Raw genomic sequence first — 22,831 nt, 5'->3', positions numbered from 1 at the left:
GGCTAAGGAAGAAGAGTAATAGAAGCAGGGGAAAGTACCAAGTTGAATTTGAAATAAGACAAAGAGAAGTCCAGTCAAAGGGTTCAAGATGTGGAGGACTACCCAGTCCACACAAAAGAGATCACAAACTCAAAACATTCCTGGGGCCAAGGAGGTAACAAAAATAAGTTGAATAAAGCCATCAGATCAATACCTAAAGATGCCTGGGACAAAACTGGAAAGGAGTGGGAGAGTACAGCCACAGCTTAAGAAGTCAGAGAGAAGACTTACCCTGAGAAAGCCCCTGGGGCCACTCTGCCTCACACTAGGAAAGGGCAAGACTACGAGTTGCTGGGATTGCAAGGGGGACAAATGTGGGGGGTGGATCTAGTCACCCAGCAGATCAGTAGGGAAGGGAATACCAAGGGTTATGCCTGGAGGTAAAGGGTCTGGCCCAGAAGATCTATTTCTATTACCTTTGAATTATGAGACCATTTTTATTTTCCATTTTTAACACTTACTTTGTATGGCCCATTTGTGCGGCTGCATGAATAGGTAACTGCCAATTGTCCTCATTACAGTAAAGATCAGGATCTGCCCCACTGGAAAGCAAAAGCTCCACACATTCTGTGTGGCCCTCTTGAGCAGCAATGAACAAGGGAGTAGCTTTGTCCAAGGCTTGACAATTGACATTTGCACCTAAAATAAACATTTAACATATAACCCTCCTTAATGCAAAAAATAATAATAATAATTAACAAAAATTTCAAAGCAGTTGCCTTAAAAGGGTTTCACAGTACAATAGCTTTTCTTCCTTAGTGGATACTGTTGTTAAAACATATTAATTTTTATAACTTATTGGTAATCATTTACATTGTTTTTACTTTTATGTCAGCATGAAAACAAGTGATTAATATTTTAGAATTCATTTTTAAGCTAAAATAAGAAACTTATTCAATGAAGGATTCATTTCATTCCAACAAGCACTCTGAAGGTCCAGTAAGCAATCATTTAAAAAAGGAAAAATGCAAACCATCAAATATGGATAACATTTCTGATCATTACTGGAAGGATAAGAAAAAAATCTAAATTATGAGACTTTACAGATGCCACTAATTGATTCAGGCTAAGATTTGTGAAAAAAAAATTCCAGTAGATATGATATACATGGGGGCTATGCCTTTAAACTAATGTTGACTATACTCTTCATTATATCACTTTTCTTCATGACCAGTGCATGATAAACAGAGCCCACATTAAAAGGAAAAAGGTCTATTTAAATGGGTTTCTAAGCTGATCTTTTTAAGCATAAATCTAATCAATTATTTAGACCCAAGTGTACCAAGATGTGAAAAAGTTTAGTGACCTCAATTTTTGTGAAGGTTTCAAAAATAGCAGACTTCCTCAAACTTTTCTCATTGACAAATAACGTGTTAAGTATGCTAAGTATGGTGTTAATACATGACCATGAGAATTTTTAAATTTCTGGAATACAGCTCAGTGAAAAATCATCATCATCAAGGGGGAAAAGACTCCTTTTTTATTTAAACGGATGTTCCATAAATATACCTTGAATAAACCGAAGCCCTGAAATTGGTAAAAACAATGCAAAACACAAATGGTAACTTAGAGTTTATGGAACTGTCAGAAATTCCAACTGGATATTCAACATGTCTAGATACACAGAATATTCCTGATTTGTACAAGGTGGCTTCACCTACTGTCAGCCTCAGAAAGAAATGAACACTATAACTGAGAAAATACTAAGTCAAAAAAGAAACCTACTTACTTTCTCTTTTAAGCAATGTTTTGTTTTGATTGACAATTTCAATGTATAAGGAAGAATAAGGAACTAGACCTTGTAAGATTACAGGTAGAAAAGTTGGGAAAATGAGAGATAATTCACTGAAAGGAAAGTCACTTTAAAGAGTTAGAAACATGTATAGTTACATTATAAACATACCTACATACCTTTTCAACTTGCCATTCATAACTATTCAGAGAGGAGAAGAAAAAAAGAACAAAGGAAAACAAAACAGGTGCTTAGTGTTCCAGGAGACAGGCTCAGCATGAGGAGTCATTAGCTGCAGTTTAACCTATTTCATTCTAAATATTACCTACACACTAATAACTGGAACTTACAGACTGGAAGTCGCAGAATACATCATGACAGTCCTTGGGAAGGTACAACATAGAAGAAGGAAGATGAGAAATCACAAGTCCTGGATCCAAGTCCTGATTCTGCCAGGGAATACTTTCTAGATCTTTGGCAAGGCACTTAAATGCTCAGAGCCTGGGATTCTTTTTTTTTTAATTAATTAATTAATTTATTTATTTGGCTGTGTCAGGTCTTAGTTGCAGCATGCAGGTTCTTCTTTAGTTGTGGCATGTGGGCTCCAGAGCACACTGGCTCAGTAGTTGCAGCATGCAGCCTCTCTAGTTGTGGTGCACGGGCTCTGCAGTTGTGGCACACGGGCCCAGATGCCCTGTGGCATGTGGGATCCTAGCTCCTCGACCAGGGATCGAACCCATGTCCCCTGAATTAGAAGGCGGATTCCTAACCACTGGACCACCAGGGGAGTCCCCAAGCCTGGGATTCTTTTTTTTTTTTTTTTTTTTTTTGCGGTACGCGGGCCTCTCACTGTTGTGGCCTCTCCTGTTGCGGAGCACAGGCTCTGGACGTGCAGGCTCAGCGGCCATGGCTCACAGGCCCAGCCGCTCCGCGGCACGTGGGATCTTCCCGGACCAGGGCACGAACCTGCGTCCCCTGCATCGGCAGGCGGACGCTCAACCACTGCGCCACCAGGGAAGCCCCTGGGATTCTTAATACAAAAAAAAAAAAAAAAAAAAGCTTGAACAAATGATTTGGGGGATTCTCTCAACTTTAAACTTTGTTTTGGTAATTTATTAAAAGTTTAGGTATTACAGAAGATATGTGAAAAGTCTAAGTATTAAAAAAAAATTGCGTGGTGGCAAATCTGGTGTATTTCCCATCGCTCCTGACTATCCATGCTTCGTCAGGTTAGCAGTGTGAGTGCACACGCAGTGTCTGGAAGAACTGAAAAGCTCTTACATAACAAAAGTTTCTGGTCACAGAAATGTCACACAGAGTAAGAATGCCACCTCAACACCATCCTCTCTGACAATGCTGAATGTGTAATCATTGTCACTGAGAATCCTTTAACAGGCTTCTGTTGCTATTTATTAACATAATAAAGTATAAACATGCTTTGAAATAAATCCATTTAAATATCACACAATTGATCAAAACATACAACTCAAAGGGTTAATATACAAAATAACTATCTAAAAAATTAATTAAGCCTATACTAGTCTTTTTTTTTCTTGTACCCTAGAAAGTTGGAATTGCTCAGGTCCCTATAATAAAGGACAGCACCATCATTTAACTTGCCGATAAACCTGCTTTAATGATAGATCATTATGGTCCTACTCAGATAAATTAATAGTTGTGCAATGTATTATGTTAGTAATAGAGACTTAGTAACCAGGCTTATAAATGAACTATGTATGTACTCTTATTTACCACTAACATAAAAGACCATAAATTCCAGAACCTGATTTATATCTGGTCAAGAATTACTCTTCCTAAGAAGATACAAAGTTAAAACTCATGATCTTAACAGTGTAAAGGCTAATGGATTAGTCTTACCCAATGAATTAGTCTTACCCGATGATATAAGTATGCTCAAGCTTTCTAGCTTGCCATACTGAGCAGCCACAAATAGAGGTGTGATTCCAAAGTCATCCTGGCATTCCTTGTTTGCTCCTTTTTTAAGAAGCAATTTTATGATCTCAGCATTTTCCTAAGGCACAGATTCATATTTTAAATAAGAGAAAACAAAGAAAATAGAAGATATCTTTTTTATTGTTGTGTGTGTGTATATTTTTTATCCTCACTAAAGGAAAAAAGTGTATTGGTGGATGGGAAGAAAGTGTTAAACAATCAGATTATTCTGTACCTTTAGCTAGAACATTAAACATAAACAGATAAAACACTGGGAATCTCTAGGAATTATAATCCTTATAAAATCCTGCAAAATTAGTTTGCAAGTACAAGCACTAAGATGTCATCACAGTTTCTAAACACAGTGCTATAAATAAAATAAGCCATTGCTATCAATTTATATCCCAAATATTCTGATGGTCTCTTAACTATGCTATCAACATTTGAAAAACTTAGATAATCCCTGCAGCCCAAAGCTACTAGAACTACTAGAGCAGTTGGCTTATTCAGAATGACGTTAGCATTTAGACTGCCTTTTCTGTACTGCACTAACCATCATAAATCACAGGCAAGTAGGAAGCAAAAACTGTATTGAACTGTCATTTTAAAAGGGTAAAACACACAATTTACAAGGAAATGAAATAATAAATTCAGAGTTTACCTGAAAAGTAGCCTGGTGCAAGGTGTTCCATCCACACATAGAATGGGATCCATTAACATTTGCTCCATATCGAAGTAGCAGCCTTAACACATCTATCTGTCCATTTTCAACAGCTGCAATACAACAGTCAAAAAAATTATTGTCAGTAAAAAGCCATGTTTGTAGGACTGGGCACTTCGGTGATGTTACCATCACTTATTCAGCTTCAAACTCACAATACTGTGATCATTCCTATCAACAAATCAAAACATATATGTACTCCTTATGCAATTCCAAAACATTTATCACAATTGTCTTAGCCCAAACCCATTAATATATACATTCTTTTGGTACACATATAAAATTATTTTCAATTGTATCTTAAAAGATACAAAGGAAATGGAAGCAGGAGGCAAACATATTCTCTTTGATAATGGAGATAATATGTGTTTCTATTTTGTTAAAAATGCAATTGGGAGGGGGATGGGATGAATGGGTCAGAAGAAACAGCAGCAGTGTGGAGAAACAGTCTCAAAAGAATTGAAAGGTTGGCTATTACCATCTGATCACAAATGACAATAGTAAATGACAAGCAAACTGAAAGCACAATACTGCGAGTCTGCATCTTAGATATTTTTACCATAATAAACAACAATCATTGTTAAAATGATGTTCTTATATCAACCAATGAAAATTTAGTAGAATCTGTTTCACATCCAATTCATACATCATTATCAGTGACTGCTGGCAAAAATCACTCCATAGCCAAAAGGCTGAGTTGAAGATTATCAGGTTGTCAGTGGTGATATATGAAACAGAGTTTAGATAAGTTTGTTTCCATTAATTAGGGAGACCTTCTAAAAATGAAAGTCGAAAAAATTTGTTTTGATTATTAAATACGCTATAGAAGTCAGACAGAGAGAAAATTTTTAATATCATAAATACATTAAGATATCTGATGTCTGCATCTCTAGTGAAAAAAATTTCTCAATGGCAAAATGGCATTTTTACAGCTCTTGCTAATTATTTCAAAATAAGGCAAATGGTTAAGTAATGGTTAATCGTTAAGAAATAGTGGTTTAGGGACTTCCCTGGTGGCACAGTGGTTAAGAATCCACCTGCAAATGCAGGGGACACAGGTCCAAGCCCTGGTCCAGGAAGATCCCACATGCTGCGGAGCAACTAAGCCCATGCGGCACAACTACTGAGCCTGCGCTCTACAGCCACAACTACTGAGCCTGTGTGCCACAACTACTGAAGCCCGCGCACCTATAACCCGTGCTCCGCAATAGGAGAAGCCACTGTAATGAGAAGCCCACACACCACAACGAAGAGTTGCCCCCGCTCACCACAACTAGAGAAAGCCTGCGCACAGCAACAAAGACCCAACACAGCCAAAAATAAAATATTAAATAAATAAATAAACCTTTAAAAAAAAAGAAATAGTGGTTTAGAAAAGTGTATTTACAGCTTACATCCTACTACCAAAGCCTCTCCTTTGGAAGAGTTGGGTTAACTTCTTTGTCCTTATATAATAAGTTACCAAATTGGAGACAGAGTGGGAACCATACTGTGACCAAGTATATTATACTTCAATGAAAGTTATTTAAAAAAAAAACCCAGACTCGAACTTACTATTTGTTTGCCTCCTTATCATTAGTAAAGTACGCTTGAGGAGAGAAACTGTGTTCCGTTCCCCTTACGTGCCCAGTGCCAATCGCAAACAGAAGACAGGCAATAAATAAGCACTGACTCAGGAAATGAAAAATAAATGTCTAAAATAAAATATGATTTTCTTTTTAAGAATTCATTCCTCTCCAAACAGAACAGCCTTCAGAACTATACTTCTGGATATGACAAAATAACTGGTACTAAACTAGCCATCATAAGAGTGGGAAATATACATAAAGCAACTTTTTCTAGCATTAAACCATGGGTAAAAGACTGGTTCCTAAGGAAAGGGAAACACATGAGGTGAGCCCCATGATCACCCCAGCTTTCTGCCTGGGGACATTTCTGGATTATGGTGCAATGAGCTGAAGTCCAAGCACAGTAAGGATAAGGTTGAAGAAAGAATACTCCAAGCAGAGGAAATGGTCCAAGCAGAGTGAAGCAGTCCGCTGAGCTAAGGAGGAAAATATCAGAGTTTAAGCAGTTGAAATCGGTGGGGCAAACCCCAAGAGAAAAGAGAACTGTGTGGAGGGGAGGCCCCACTGTGGAAGTTCTCCAAGAATCCTTGCCTGAGGTCTGGGCTACACATGTACAAGGCAAGATGAAGCTTACCAGAGAACTGCTAAAGGGTTAAGAATGGAACAGAGGTAAGCAGAAGACAGTGCTGAGGGGCAATGGAACTCCTAGGAGTTCTGGCCCAGTCAGAGTGGTGAAACCACACTGATACTTCGATAGCTTGTTAACACTCTGGGCATCCAACTGAGACACCCAAAAGGCAGAGCCCTAGGAATAAAGACCACATCTGAGACTAAGGCCTACTCTAGACCTGCTCTAAGGAAGCCTAAAATAAGCCCTGATCAGGAAGGAGGCAGAGGCTGGGAACTGAGTCCTCCTGGGAGTTAGATCTGGGAAATACCTTATGCTCTCAACAAAGCATAAAACCAAACCTAAACAAGTTCAAGGTCATAAGCCAGCAAATAATCTACCTATTATTTAAAAAACAGAAAAAACTCACTATTCTCAGAGGATAAGAGAATTCAAGTCTGTGACATCCTATTCACAATGCCCAGTATACAAGTCAGAAAGCAGTGAGCAGAAACTGATCCCAAGATGGCCCAGACATTGGATTTAACAGATTAACTAATGTAGCTACTATAAATATGCTTTAAAACTTTAAGGAAAATATGTTCAACGATTTTACTTTTTTTGTTTGTTTGTTTGTTTTTTTGCAGTTCGCAGGCCTCTCACTGTTGTGGCCTCTCCTGCTGCGGAGCACAGGCTCCGGACGCGCAGACTCAGCGGCCATGGCCCACGGGACCAGCCGCGCCGCGGCATGTGGGATCTTCCCGGACCGGGGCACAAACTCGTGTCTGCTGCATCAGCAGGCTGACTCTCAACCACTGCGCCACCAGGGAAGCCCCAAAGATTTTACTTTTAATATCTATGGTATACACACAGCATACACAGAGAATCTGAGTAATGAAACTTTTTTAAAAAAAAGAACCAACTGGAAATTCCAGAACTGAAAAAAGAAATGGATGGGCTTAAAAGAAGATCAGAGATGGTAGAAGAGTGGATGAACTTGAAGACATCAATATAAATCAACCAGGGACTTCCCTGGTGGTCCAGTGGTTAAGACTCCACGCTACCACTTCAGGGGGCATGGGTTCGATCCCTGGTTGGGAAACTAAGATCCTGCATGCCACACAGCATGGCCAAAAAAAGAAAGAAGGAAAATAAAACAAAAAACAAAAACATATATATATGTATATCATCCTATCTGAAGAACTGAGAGAGGAAAAAAAAAGACTACAGGAAAATCAACTGTACACATCAAACAGTCCAGCATACATTAATTGGAGACCCAGAAGGAGAAGAGAGTAAAAATTGGGCAGCAAAAAATACATTTGAAGAGAAAAAAATGCCTGAAATTTTCCAAAATTTGATTTAAAAAACAAAAACAAAAGCCACATTGACTTACAAATCCCAGAAATTCAGTAAACCACAGTGCTTTGGAAGAAGTCAGTATACTTATGACTTCACATTCTATGTAAATTAAGGATGATTATATAAACATACCTGACAGCTCTGCGGAAGAATTTAAATCATTATAAAAGCAGCTGCAAACAACAAGCCATTGAAATCAACTTAGCTATAATAATAGTTTAATTTTTTTTCCAGGGCTCTTATTTGCATTTGAAATAAAATCTACCATTTTACCAAGTCCTTTAAGACTCTGCAGTAGTTAAATAATTAATCCAATCATTCAACAGTGCCAGGGACTGTACTAAGCACAAGGGGCATAGCAAGCAACCAGACTTACAAAGTAGTTGCCTTCGTGGAACTTCCATTCTAGTGGGAGAGACAGATAATAAACAAGTACACAGATAAAGGAAATAAGTTCTGATAAAAGAAACTGTGAAATTGTTTTTTGTGGGAAAAAAAGTGAAAGAAATTAACAAGGTAAAGTAAAGAGCAGTGACCGAGTATGAGAGTGCTATGTTAGAAAAGAGGATAGAGGTCATCTCTTTGAAACAGAGACCTCTGAACAGAGAAATGAGAGATAAGCAGTAAGCCATGCAAAGAGGTGGAAGAAGAGTACTCCAAACAGGAAATAAGAAGTGTAAAGGCAGTGAAGTACAAAAGAGCTGAGTATGTTTGGAATAGCCAAGATGGCCAGTGTGACTGAAGTGAAGTCAAGGAAAGGAAATAAAGCAAGAGAGGTAGAAAGAAGCCAAATTTTGTAAGCCTTGGCAAAAAGTTAGCTTTTTTTTTTTTTAAAGGAAAAAATGAATTTGTAGTTGGAGCTACTCCTAGAAGCACAGCTCATCACCTGCTCGTTCAGGACATAAATCCTGAGGAGCTGAGTGATCTGCCCAAAGTCACAGAGCCAGAGCCCAGGCTTCCTAGTTAGTCAGGACTCCCTCAACTATACCTGGTAATATTAACAAGAATAGGAGTCAGCAAACTGTTTCTGTAAAGGGCCAGAAAATACAGACAGTCCCCAACTTAAGATGGTCTGACAACAATTTTTCGACTTTACAGCAGTGCAAAAGGGATACACATTCGGGAGAAACTGTACTTCAAATTTTGATATTTTCCTGGGCTAGCAATATGTGGTATGATCATCTCTCACAACGCTGGGCAGTGGCAGCAAGCTGCAGCTCCCAGTCAGCCACAAAATCATGAGGATAAACAGCTGATATACTCACAACCATTCTATACCCATACAACCATTCTGTTTTTCACTTTCAATATAGTTTCAATAAATTACACGAGATATTCAACACTTTATTATAAAATAAGCTTTGTGTTAGATGACTGTGCCTAACGTAAGGCACAATGTAGGCTAATGTAAGTGTTCTGAGCACATATAAGGTAGGCTAGACTAAACGATGATGTTTGGTAGGCTAGGTGTATTAAGTGCATTCTTGACTTACAACATTTTCAGCTTACAATGGGCTTATTGGGATGTAACCCCATCCTAAGTTGAGGAAAATCTGTACTCTATTACATCTAGTTTCTCTGGTTCAACATTATGCTTGTAAAATTTATCAATATTGTTGCCTCTAGCTGCAGATCATTCCTCTTCATTGCTGTGTAGTAATCCATTGTGTAAATAGAACACAATTTATTTACCTGTTCTATTGCTGGCAGATGCTCTTTGGATAGCTTCCTGTTTGGGGCTGTAATAGAGCGCTACAACAAGACTATTATAGTACTTCTTTTTTTTTTTTTTTTTTTTTGTCGTACGCGGGCCTCTCACTGTTGTGGCCTCTCCCGTTGCGGAGCACAGGCTCCAGACGCACAGGCTCAGCGGCCATGGCTCACGGACCCAGCCACGCCAAGGCATGTGGGATCTTCCCGGACCGGGGCACGAACCCGTGTCCCTGCATCAGCAGGCGGATTCTCGATCACTGTGCCACCAGGGAAGCCCTCTAGTACGTCTTTTACTGAACACTGATACACATTACTGTTGACTATATGCCTAGGAATGGAATTGCTGGGACAGAGAGTATGTATATACTCAGCTTTAGTAAGTTCTTCCAAACCGTTTTTCAAAGTGGCTATACCAAATTCACACTCCCATCAGTAATCTATCTTCTGGTTGCTTCACATCCTCATAAACACTTGGTACTTTCAATCTTTTTCTTTTCAGCCGTTCTGGTAGGTGTGTAGTGTTTACTCTTACCTTAATCATCAGTCACTTCAAATTCTCTTTGGAAGTAGCTGAGATACGAATAAATAAACAAAATATAACATTGTCTTTATCCTGAGCTCCTTTGGGACTCACTAGCCTGGGAGTACAAGTGAAGTTATGTTAAACTGTAAACTAAAATTTCAAATCCTGACATTGGGGTTACAGAAGAAACAAGCTGATAACAGCTATAGCTGGCTGATGGTACAAAGGAGTTCACTATATTATGTTCTCTACTTTCGTATATATTTTAAATGTTTCACAATAAAAGTTTTTAGTATTTTTCACCAGTTCATGGCCCCACTTGCATAATATGGAAGCTATATCTCCTGACAAATTCTACCCCACTAAGGACTTCTGATCTCCTAAATAATCCTGTCATCTTCTCTGAGACACCTTCCTGATGTTCACAGTTGTAAAGGCCACTTGAAGGTTATAACTGGCACAGTGTCAATGAGAATGATGTCACCCAAGCCATAGGTGCCATTTATTTCCCAATTCTGAATATGCAAGATGCCAAAGTGATGCTGGTTTCCCTGCAGTGCCCACTGTATAGGCAACATGCTACAACTGAGCAGCAGTGGAGAAGATGCCCTGTTCCCAACCTAACCCACAACATGCTCTGTCACCGAGCTTCCTACAGAGCAGGGCTGCTCATATCCCTGCGCCTCTCAGAGGTGCTCATGGAAACGGATCCTTCACCTTCCGCCTTCAGCTCCTCTCACTACAGGGCTCAAATATGAATCCCGGAAGCTGGAAAACCAGGCTGTTCTTCCACCCTTGTCTCCCAGAAGCCCCTCTACCACCCAGTTACTCAAATAAAAATCTCCTCCTGAAAACCATTCATTTTGCTCCTGAATTTGCCACCTACTTATTCATGACACAAGTGCTCAGGCATCTCAGACATATCTGAATTATAATTTAGGATCACAAGATGATGCCCTAACTCTAGTGGAAAGAACACAGATAGTGTAGTCAGGCACTCTGTCCAGCTGTGAGCAAGTTAGTCTCTCAACCTCATTACACATATAAAATAAGGATAATCTACTTACCTATGGGCTTTTAGTTGATTGAATAATTAATATAAGTGAATATAGTAGGTGCTCAATAAATGTTCCTTCTTTCTCTCCCTCAGTCTCCCTTACCCCTTTCCTGATATATAACTGGTCAACTTCTTTTCCTAATAAACTCCACAAATAGGATACTCAGAAGGTTAGCTTTTCAATCATGAGGAGTTAGGCCATAATTACAGTTCCCTCAATACTAATACAACTCTCTGACTAAACTCATATTGGTCACCTTCACTCCATGCACCCAAAGGACAGCCTCTTCCCTTTGCAGGATCAATCCTTTTGTCCAACAACCCGATTAACTGCAACCATCATTCAGCACTACAAGAAGTGCATATCCAGGTTCCCTCCTAAGTGAGAGTGCAGACCCTCAGGTTTACCCAATTTATTGTCCAATTAACTTCCTCCATGATAATTACCCACAAACCAGTCTTATTAGTTTAAATAAATGTTTATGTTTATCTTTCCTCCTCCACAGCCATACTGATCTTGTCTTACAAACATATACACTATTTCCCATCCTCAAAAAAGGAATCCAAAGCCCATAATCCTCTATCTTTCCACGGCCACCACCTGTATTCACTTGCCAGATTTTTCTCTCTTCCAAAAATCAGAACTAGGTCTATAGGCAGATGCTGCTTATACAGAACTTTTATGCTCTTTCTTTTCCTTCCACTTCTTGTCCAAGTTTGCAGAGACCTAAAGACATTTCCTTAGACTGGAGCGTGAGTCTGATAATCACCTAATCAACCATGGATAATGAGGGAAATTCAGCTGCAATTTCTACCATCCCACTGATAAGCAAGCTGATTGGCTAAGCTGGTGTTTCTTTGCTCCCTCACCTCTCTACATGGGACCCATCTAGTACCGCACGCTACGGCAAAGGAGGCCAACATTTCAAGGATAGAAGAGGACTACAGCTCAGTTAAGGGTATACAAAGAGCTGCGCTCTCTGATACAGAAGCCAGTAGCCATATGTGGCTATTTAAATCTAATTAATTAAAATTAAATTAAATGAAAATTTGAGTACCTCAATCAAACTAGCTTCATTTGAAGTGCTCAAGAGCCACACTTGGCTAGTGACTGGACGGTACAGATTTAGGACACTTCCAAATTCTATTGGACGGCTCTGGTCTAGAGTTTAGAATTTAACTAAATTGGAATTTAACCTAGAATACTAGGCATATCTATCTCCAAGATACACGCCTGGCAATGAGGACAGGGAACCAGGCCATTAGTTGTGGCTCCTATGGTTTGGGGCAGGTGTTCAAGGACAGAAAGGAAATGAGTAATTCTGGAACCTGGAAAAGTACTGTGGATTCCCAGAGAGAAAAAGAAAGCAGAATCATAGGATCTGGTATTACACTGGCATTGAACAGAGACCAGAGCCCAAGGATAAAGAATAAATATGAAATAAAACACCCCATTTGGAAGACAGAGCTCAAAGTGTCTGGGGTACACACAAAGATGGGAGAAAGGCTTTCCTCCCTTCAATCCAAACAGGTATTGTCTGTAAGACTCTAGCTGAGACAGCAGAAAAGAAAAAACAGAAGCTCTGATGGCAGGGACACTGCCCCTCCCACAACAGGTCAGGTTATTGTGCTGAAGAAACCTGTAACATCAAAAGTCTAACAAAGTAAAAATGATATGAGAACATCATTACCTGCAATAATTTCTAGGGAGACATTTATATTTTTGAAGAAACACATCTTTCCATTTCCTATATTTAAGAGGGAAAAAGAAGTAATCTGGGATAACATAACCTGAATAACAAAATATTGTTGAAAAGGAGAAATCAAGGAAGTAGAAGCAGCTGCTGACCCACATATAACTTCTAACCAAAATCAAAACTCAGTTGAGGCATGTAGCACACTGAGTGCAGTCACAAGCCCCACATGAAGATTTCATGAAGACATGGACTTAACATAGGATTCTCATCTGGGAGAAATATGGCAGAGCTATACATACATGTAAGTAATAAATCTAACTAGGATTACTAAACTCTAACTAAAAATAGTAAACAATGATCATTATTTAATGCAGCACTCATTAAACAATAAATTTCTAAAGGAGGGATTTTTTAAAACGTAATTATCCTATTGAATACTCTTTTGGAAAAATGCCTAATGTGACTATTTGTTTTAGGGAATTACCGTAAACAAGTTCTGTACCAAATGCAAATTGCAGTGAGCTGAGTTTTACATCTATAAGCTAGAATATACTCTTTCATCTTGAGGCTCAGATTGTGACAGTAGTTCTACTGAGAAACATCACAGTCAGCAAGGCTGTAATGAACAGTTTAACCACAGGCTGTCCATCTCCTCTAGTTATAGCAACAGGTTGGTGATTTCTGAGGGCCTCAGAGATCACCTACGTATTCTATTAGTACATTTGATTTATATATGAATTTTTAACTGTATCTATGCTTCTTAAATTCTACATGTACTCTATTCTCCATTATGCACTTCATTTTCCTCTACAATTCACTGAAAATAATCTTTCCATTGTATATCTAATTTGAATAAAACTTTTTTCCCTACCTCTTTCACAAAGCAAAAAAGAATGTTCGTAGCCATTTTATCTACTGTGTATTTCTTTGGTCCTGTGGTTACACTGACACCTGGTGGCACTAGAAAAGAAACTAGACTGCAATGACAAGTGATTTTTTTTTCTAGTGTTTTGAATTTATTCTATGTCACCTCAGATTTTATGTTTTTCTAAGACTACCTATACCCAGGACAGGAGAACTATTAAAGTACTATACTAACTCCACTGACAGCATATGTTAGTTTCAACTTTTCACTCCGACAAAGTGACTGGCAAGGATGGAGAATTATTTCAAGAATGTCACTGGGTAAGTAGGACTACCCACAGTTATTTATTTCATAATTAAATTTTATAATCAGAATGGTTATAAAGTAAGGCTTTCCCATCAAAGACATATATCATAATTTCAAACCACTCTCCCTATATATACAGATATATTTCTATAATGTGTCTTGGCCATGAATCCTTAGTCTGAAATGTAGTATTTGATTGCTACTTAGAAAAATTTTTTCTAAAACTGTAATGAAAAGTTACACTTCTTTCTTACAAAGGACCTCGTGTCTGCTCAACGACTAACAATCTTAAAGATGTATACTGATGGTAAAAACCATGACCAAATGGACAAAATTCATTATGTTAGGAATATAACAGAAAGATTGTGGTCAGTACCCCAATCTAATTCTACATGTTGCCAATGACATGTCTCTGTTTCTGACAGAAAGAAGTCAAATGGGCAATAAGCCATCAGAGATCATATCCAGAAAAACACATCTTTCAATCACATGAAAGTCTTAGAAGACAAAAACCTTATCATTTTTCCATATGTCTCCCCACCAACAGAGTCAAGAGAAACGTTTGATTTAGATAGCTGAGCTAGAAAAGTGAATTCTACCACTTTCTGTAATTATCCAATTCACGTTTTTGAAGTACTCATATAGCAGTAGTTTCCTTATAGGAGCCACCTCTGTATGATCTCCACAGTATTGCTTAGAGAAACAGATCATTACACTGCGGAGTCCCTATCAAAGAAAAAGTATGTGGCAAAACATCCCTCATCCCAAGGACCACTCCAGTGTTTAGGACCCTGCACTCTCACTGCCAAGGGCCTGGGTTCAATCCATAGTTGAGGAACTAAGATACCACAAGCTGCAGCGTGGCACGGCCAAAAAGTAAATTAATTCATTAATTTAATTTAATTAATTATTCAATTATGAACATGCAAGAACTCAAGGAACATTATTCCCATGGGTCCTTTCAGAGGACTCTGTTAAAGGAAGAATTTAGTTAACCAAACAAGACTGGAAAAACCATGGCAAAATAACTGATGATAAACTTCTAAGCTACTGAACCACATAACTATAAGAATAAAAGAAAATGAAGGTATTAAGATGCCAGAATAGGATACAAAATGTTATTTCCACTGACAACGTTAATACAATATAACTAACAAAATTGGCAAAGGACAGAAAAAAGAAAAAGAGTTACACAGGAGAATACAGGGATATTGATTTCTTCATTTTTAAAAGCCAGAAGTTTAATTCTATCAATCAAACATGACTAATAAAATGACAGATAGCGTAAATACATTTAATTATACGAAGGTAACACAAGAAAGATAATAAATATACTAGCTTCAAACTGCTTATCTTAAGGAATGAAAAGATACAGTCTTAAAGCACTGAAGAGTATGATATAAAATAATAAAAAGTTACATCAAGAAAGTAAATAGAACATGAAATTAACATTTTTAAAATGTAACTTTTTAGTGAACAGCCATACTTCAGACCTGAGAAAACTCAAACTCCTATTTTCAAGAACATGTCCTCAAATAAAAATGCTTAAGTTATAATCCTTAAGGAAGATGATTAATCTTTCCATTGAAAGATCTAAAAATAACTCCAAAGATTAAGTTTAATTAATATAATACATATTAAATATATGAATGCTACACCTCAAAGTTCATAGCACCTCAAAAAATAACTCTATGAATGATCACTAATCCATGAAAATACTAGTGAAAAGTGAAATACAAGTTGGTTTGTTCAACTCTGGAATATATCAACAGAGTCAGAGTTAAAGGATAGGCCACACGAGCTAAAGTATGACATATTTTACAATTCAATATTGAAATAGGCGGCCTCACATAACACTGCTTATAAAAAACTTTGTTCCTAATAAACATTACAGCTATGTTTAACGTTGAAGTTTACACAGACTAAGCAGAGACTCAGAAGAACAAAAAATGAAAAATAATCCATCAAAAGCCAAAACAGCATGCTGTGCAGTTCTCATAGAAATTGTTCTGTGAGGTCGCACTGGGTTGGATTTGAGCCTCCAATTTATCAGTGCTGTTTTAAATACAGCAAAATAAAAAGAAAATCTATTTCCTATATAATCAGCTATATTTTCACTTAAATCTACTATATTTATAAATAATGGTATTCATATTTCCAAAGCAGTTTTTACAAATCTATCCTTAGAATATTTACTGTGTATGCATTTATAAGGCAAGGGAAGGGGAGTGGAGAGAGAAGACAACAGTAAAGAAAGGAAATAAGAGGTAGACTCCTTGTTAAACATAAACTTTAAATTGCATGTTAGCAAATGATGTTCTATAAGAACAATTTTCACGTGGAAAGATACGGAGGAGAAGTTTCCTGAATTTGTGGGATTTTCTCATTTTAATTCTTACTGTCATTGAACTGAAAAGCTTCCTTCTAAACTCCATTTTATGAAAATCTTGGTGAGTTCTGTGTAGGAAAGATATTCCCATTATAAACAGTGGAGTAGTAAAATTTCTTACTGTCTGCATTTAGCCTTTAGTTCAATCATAATGACACACCACTAATGTTGATGACTTTTGCAGTCACCTGAACGTTTCCATAGTTCTGTATTCATTTTCTATCCCTTCATCCCCCAGTTTAGGTGTTAACTGGGCCACAGGATAGGTACTACAACATGCAAGGGAATATAGCTTCCCTAGCGGGGAGGGGTAACATACTCCAAAGTTTCAGCAATGAACAGTTTGGAAAGATAAAGCTACAGATGGGGAAGGAAGCTATACTAGACAGGCAGTCCCCCTTTCTCACTTTAAGTCCAGGTGGTCCAACCACTCTTCCTTACCTAGAGATTATCATCTATAGCTTGGTGCAAACCTTGAAGTGTTCTGGATTTTGTTTTAATAAAAAAACCTCTTCCATTATAGATGGAAACACAGATCACTATGGTTATTTAAAAGAGGGAGAAATATACAGGTAAGTAAAGCACATTGCTAAAGTTTGTCATATTATTTATGGGTCAGAGCAGACACTAGAGCCCACAACACCTAACTAAACAAAACACCTAACTGAAGAGTCACATATCCATTCTTTGTCACTATGTTTTTGAAAAAGCTCAGCCTGCACTTTTCCTTTTCTCTTCCTTTTTAAAAAGTACTCTACTTCCGGGCTTCACTGGTGGTACAGTGGTTGAGAATCTGCCTGCCAATGCAGGGGACACGGGTTCGAGCCCTGGTCTGGGAAGATCCCACATGCCGCAGAGCAACTAGGCCTGTGAGCCACAACTACTGAGCCTGCGCGTCTGGAGCTTGTGCTCCTCAACAAGAGAGGCCACGACAGTGAGAGGCCCGCCCACCGCAACTAGAGAAAGCCCTCGCACAGAAACTAAGACCAAACACAGCCAAAAATAAATAAATAAATAAATAAATAAATAAACAAAAAAACCCTCTACTTCCAAACAAGGACCTAATACAATTGATGCAGTACCTGAGCATGCTGAGTACTCTATGTACTATATATCCTTGGGCTTAAACTCTCTGCTTGAGTTAAAATATTTTTTGTATTAGCCAATACAAAACATAATTAGGATGGTAGTTTGCTGCCAAAGAAACTAAATAAATCCTATTACTAAAAATAAGTGATTTAAAGTTTTTCACTGGTGTGAATTATCCTGGCAACTCTTCCTTCATTAACATAAAAAACAGCAAGTATATCCTGAAATATAAATCACTAAAAACTCTGCATCTCTAATTTTCTCCAAATAGTTATATAATAAGTAAGCACGATGCTGAATTTAGTAAATGGGACTATTATATTTTGAAACTGTAAACTAAGTGATCAAGCTAGCATTTCTCAAATAGTCCCATGGAATATTAATGTTTTTTGAGATAGTCCCCCTAAGTGTTCCACAAATAAAAATAATATTAAGGTCAAATACATTTCAAAATGCTGGATTAAAGTTAACGTAAGTGATATTTAAAAAAAAATAAGTGATATTTTATAAGAAGCTATTTCAGAGACCTTCATTCTTTCATTCAACAAATAATTTACTGCATGCCTACCATATACCAGACACTGATCTGAGTTTGGGAGTTACAACAGTGAACAAGATAAATAAAATCCCTGCTCTCATGGAACATTCTTTCTAGTGAGAGGAGTCAATAAACAAAGTAGCAAATAAATAAAATAATTGCAGCCAGTGATAAGAACTATGAAAATGCTAAAACAGGATAACATAGAGTACAGAGGATACTGCAGACTAGGTGGACACATAAAGCTACATGGCTACTAATTTTTGTTTTTCTACACTGGGGAATACAGAACATAGCATTTCCCAAACATATGTTGATCAGGAATACTTCTGTCAATGAACATCTATTAATAGCTCACTGAATCAATTCAGGAAATGCTATTCTAACCAATACACAGACAGTAGAAAGATCAAAACTTAAATACAGAACTTCTGATCCTAAATACAGTGTTTTCACACTTCCTCATCTGTGATAGTAGAAATAATAATAGTACATATGTCATAGAATCATGGTGAAAATTAAACAAGGTAATTCATGTAAAACATCTGACACAGGGTTTGGTACACATTCTCTGCTTAATAAATTTTGCTGTTACTATTAATACAGTACTCTGCACATGATATCTTCCTCTGTCATCCCAGGGTGACTTATTTTTCCCTCTTTTAATACATTGAACACGTTATTTCTAACTCTTACAGGACTTAATTCCTTTTGTTCACGCCTCTATGTTAGATTCCTTGAAGATAACAACTAGAATAGAGATTGCACTTAGCACGGCTTCAGTGAAAGCTTAAGCTTACTATGTAGTTGTACAGAATATCTGAAGTGGGTTAAATGTGGATGTGGTTAAAAAAAAAAGAAACTTTACATAAAAAGTAATCTCCCCTCTAGGAAACTCAAACCATATTACAGCAAGGCTTCCATGAAACATCTTCATAATAGTATATATCACATATTTAAAACACTTTTATAAATTAACATCACCAGTAATGGATCATTTTCTTCCTGATAAGATGCACTAAGATACCATTTCACTTCTGTGGTATTCCTGGAGAAATGTATAACCTGTACTTTATCAAGAAAAAACATCGAACAAACCCAAATTGAAAGACATTCTACAAAATAAATGGCCTGAACTCTTCAAAAATGCTAAAATCATAACAGATAAAGACTGAAAAACTGTTCCAAATTACGGGAGGCTAAAGAGACATAACATCTAAATATAATAAATAATCCTGGACTGATCCTGAACCAATTAAAAAAATTTTTTTTTATTTGCTAAAAAGGACATTAGTGGAGCAACTGGCAAACCTGAATAAAATCTGTAGATTAAACAACAGTACTGTATCAGTGTTAACTTCCTGATTTTGATTATTTTATGGCAGTTACATAAAAGAATTTCATTGCTTCTAGGAAGTTCACACAGAAGTATTTATGGGTAAAGAAGCTTTATGTCTACAATTTAATCTCAAAGGGTTCCAAAAAAATAATACATGGATAAATATATAGGGAGAAAAAATGATATAGTGAACAGGGCAAAAGAACAGACTTTGGGTGAAAGGTACACAAGAATCCTTTGTACTGTTATTTCCATAAGTCTGAAATTATTTCAAAACAAAACACTTGTCTAAGAACAGAAAAAAAAGGAAAGATGGCAAATAATCATATGAAAAGATGGTCAACATCATTAGCAATCAGGAAAAATACAAATTAAAATCACAATGAGATACCACTAAATCCCTATTAAAATGACTAAAATGTAAAAAAAGAAAAAAAGAAAAATTTGTCAATACCAAGTGATACGGTGAGGATGTACGACAACTGAAACTCTCAAACATTACTGGAGGGGATGCAAAATGGGAGAGTCACTATATAAGAAACTTACAAATTGTTTTCCAAAATTAAACATACACTTACCACACTAACCAACAATCCTAAATATTAATTCAAGAGAAATGAAAACTTATATTCAAACAAAACCTGTGTGCAAAAGTTTGTGGCAATTTATTCATAATCACCAAACACTGAAAACTCAGATGTCTATCAACTGGTAAATAGATAAATTGTGGTGCATTCATACAATGGAATACTACTTAGAAAGAAAGGAATGAATTACTGATACATGCAACAACATGTACGAATCTCAATAGCATTATGCTAAGTGAAAGAAGTCAGTCTCAAAGGTTACATGTTGTATTGTTTCATATATATTTATGACATTCTGTAAAAAAAACAAACTACAGGGGAGTTCCCTGGTGGCCCAGGATTCTGGGCTTCCACTGCTGCGGCCCAGGTTCAATCCCTGGTCAAGGAACTGAGATCCCACAAGCTGCAAGGCACAGCCAAAAAAGAAAAAAGCAAACTACAGGCATGAAAACAGAAAACAGATCAGTGGTTATCAGGGGTGAGGTAGGGGGAAAAGGTTGATTAAAAATAGGCAGCATGATGGAATTTTGCAAGGTGATGGAACTGTTCTGTGTCTTGACTGTCATTGTCATTACACATTTTTATGCATACATCAAAACTCGTAAAACTGTACACTAAAAAGAATGAATTCTACTGCACATAACTTTAAGAATATATATTCTTAAGTTTACAAGGAAAAGATTATTTTCATAGATATTTTATTCTCAGCCCAATAAAGACTAGGTAGGTACTATTACTCTCATTTTATAAGTGAGGAAACTGAAGCATACAGTAAATAAATGAACATATGAATTACATGTGGCAGGACCAAAACTATAATCCAAATACACTGATTCTGTACAAATGTTTTATTCTCTTAACTTTCTCATGTTCCACTAAACTTTATGGGCCACAATGTCCCCAAAGACAAACAGGATGAAAGGGAGGGAGGAAGCTAAAAAGACAGGTATTAGAAGTATGCCCTTCAGAATTTGGCCTTTTTTTTTTTAATATTTACTTATTTGTTTGTTTGTTTATTATTTATTTTGGCTGCGCCGGGTCTTACTTGCAGAACACGGACTCTTAGTTGCGGCATGTGGACTTCTTAGTTGCAGCACGTGAACTCTTAGTTACTGCATGCGGATTTCTTACCTGCAGTATGCAGGATCTAGTTCCCCAACCAGGAATCGAACCCAGGCCCCCTGCATTGGGAACACAGAGTCTTACCCACTGGACCACCAGGGAAGTCCCTGGCCTTTGTTCTTAATGAATTAAAAAACGACCATAGGGCTTCCCTGGTGGCGCAGTGGTTGAGAGTCCACCTGCTGATGCAGGGGACACGGGTTCGTGCCCCGGTCCGGGAAGATCCAACATGCCACGGAGCGGCTAGGCCCGTGAGCCATGGCCACAGAGCCTGCGCGTCCGGAGCCTGTGCTCCGCGACGGGAGAGGCCACAACAGTGAGAGGCCCAAGTACCGCAAAAAAAAAAACCAAAAAAAGAAAACCAGACCATAACTGAAGAAGTCTGAATAGTGATCCATATAGGCAACAAATTAACTAGCGTTAAAGGTTTAGCTCATGATTTCTTCCATAAAACATTCTTAATTTCTTAATGCTAAGAAAAAGCAAAAGCAAACATAAAACATTCACAGGTAACCCTGTAACTAATGCTACAATTTAAACTCTACCTGGTCTTCAGAACAACATTGAGAACAATGATAATGACTACAATTCAGAACAGGTTTTACAACTTTAAGTAAATATTTAAAAGATATTCTCAAATGCTATCACCCAAGGGTAGAAAACAAAAAAGAACCTTTAAAAATACCTTTTGGTTTCAAAATCAAAGAAGTGACAGTATAATATTTGCCAGAGAATATACTATAAATACAACAGCTTTAGGGAAAATTAAGCTTAGTTTCTTTAGCAAAAAATAAAAAATTGTATCTGTACCACAAATAATATACTTCACCTAAAAACAGTGGTGTGGTTTCCTCTAAGGTAGTGGCATTAGGATCTGCCCCAGCTTCTAAAAGAATCTGTATGATCTTCCAATGTCCTTGACTTGCAGCAAGATGTAATGCACAGAAACCCTCAAAAGTCTTTGTCTTAATGTAGTTTTTAGATGAATCTATGAAAGAATAAAAAACTATCAATTAGAAGGTATCACTTCTATTTCTTGGATTAAAAAGCAAAGATTCCAAGAAGAATTTAACAAACTATTAAAAGATAATTATAAATGGGAGGTCTCATAGTTTAAAACTCTCTAGAAAATCAAGAAAAAGTTCTACAAGGGTCACAGTATAAACAGCTTCCCAGTAGTCTTAATACAAATTCTGCCCACACACTCATTTTCTCTTCTCTAATTTTTGGTAAGTGGGGGAAGGAGAGCAGCAGGAATTGAAAAGTAATAACACAAAAGCAAGATCCAAAATTTACTGAAATATTAATAAATTTGATTCTTTTATTTCTAAATTTCCATGAGGAAAATGGTCTCACCTGTAGCATTACTTCCTTGTACTCAACTAATAAGATGAAGGTATTTCAAATACTCCTTTTCTAACCTAAAACTACATTCTAATCATTAATGAAGCCTACATTTCTAAAATAATAAAATGCACTCCAAAGAAACTGAACAATGGCATACGATTTATAAGGAACTTATGAGTTGACTTAAGTTTTCTGGGTTTGTTATGAAAATCTCAAAGTTTTGGTAACATTCAAATTATGTAAACAATGTCCACATTAAATTTTTTGTAAGTCCACA

At 37.1% G+C, this 22,831-nt stretch overlaps 1 protein-coding gene across 3 annotated transcripts in view; it reads right to left on the bottom strand.

The window, feature by feature from the left end:
- The window catches only part of ASB3 (ankyrin repeat and SOCS box containing 3), a 149,664-nt gene that overhangs the window by 34,673 nt on the left and 92,160 nt on the right, over positions 1-22,831 (bottom strand). For all 3 annotated transcript variants that reach the window (XM_060026620.1, XM_060026618.1, XM_060026619.1), the window contains 4 exons: positions 22,037-22,195; positions 4,386-4,498; positions 3,668-3,803; positions 501-678 (listed from right to left, as the gene is read on the bottom strand). In XM_060026620.1, the coding sequence (XP_059882603.1) occupies positions 501-678; positions 3,668-3,803; positions 4,386-4,498; positions 22,037-22,195 (586 nt within the window). The remainder of the gene's footprint in view (positions 1-500; positions 679-3,667; positions 3,804-4,385; positions 4,499-22,036; positions 22,196-22,831) is intronic.

Source organism: Delphinus delphis, chromosome 12, assembly GCF_949987515.2.
Source record: "Delphinus delphis chromosome 12, mDelDel1.2, whole genome shotgun sequence".
In the NCBI taxonomy this organism is placed as follows: Eukaryota; Metazoa; Chordata; class Mammalia; order Artiodactyla; family Delphinidae; genus Delphinus; species Delphinus delphis.
This window is presented reverse-complemented; position numbering and strand designations above follow the sequence as displayed.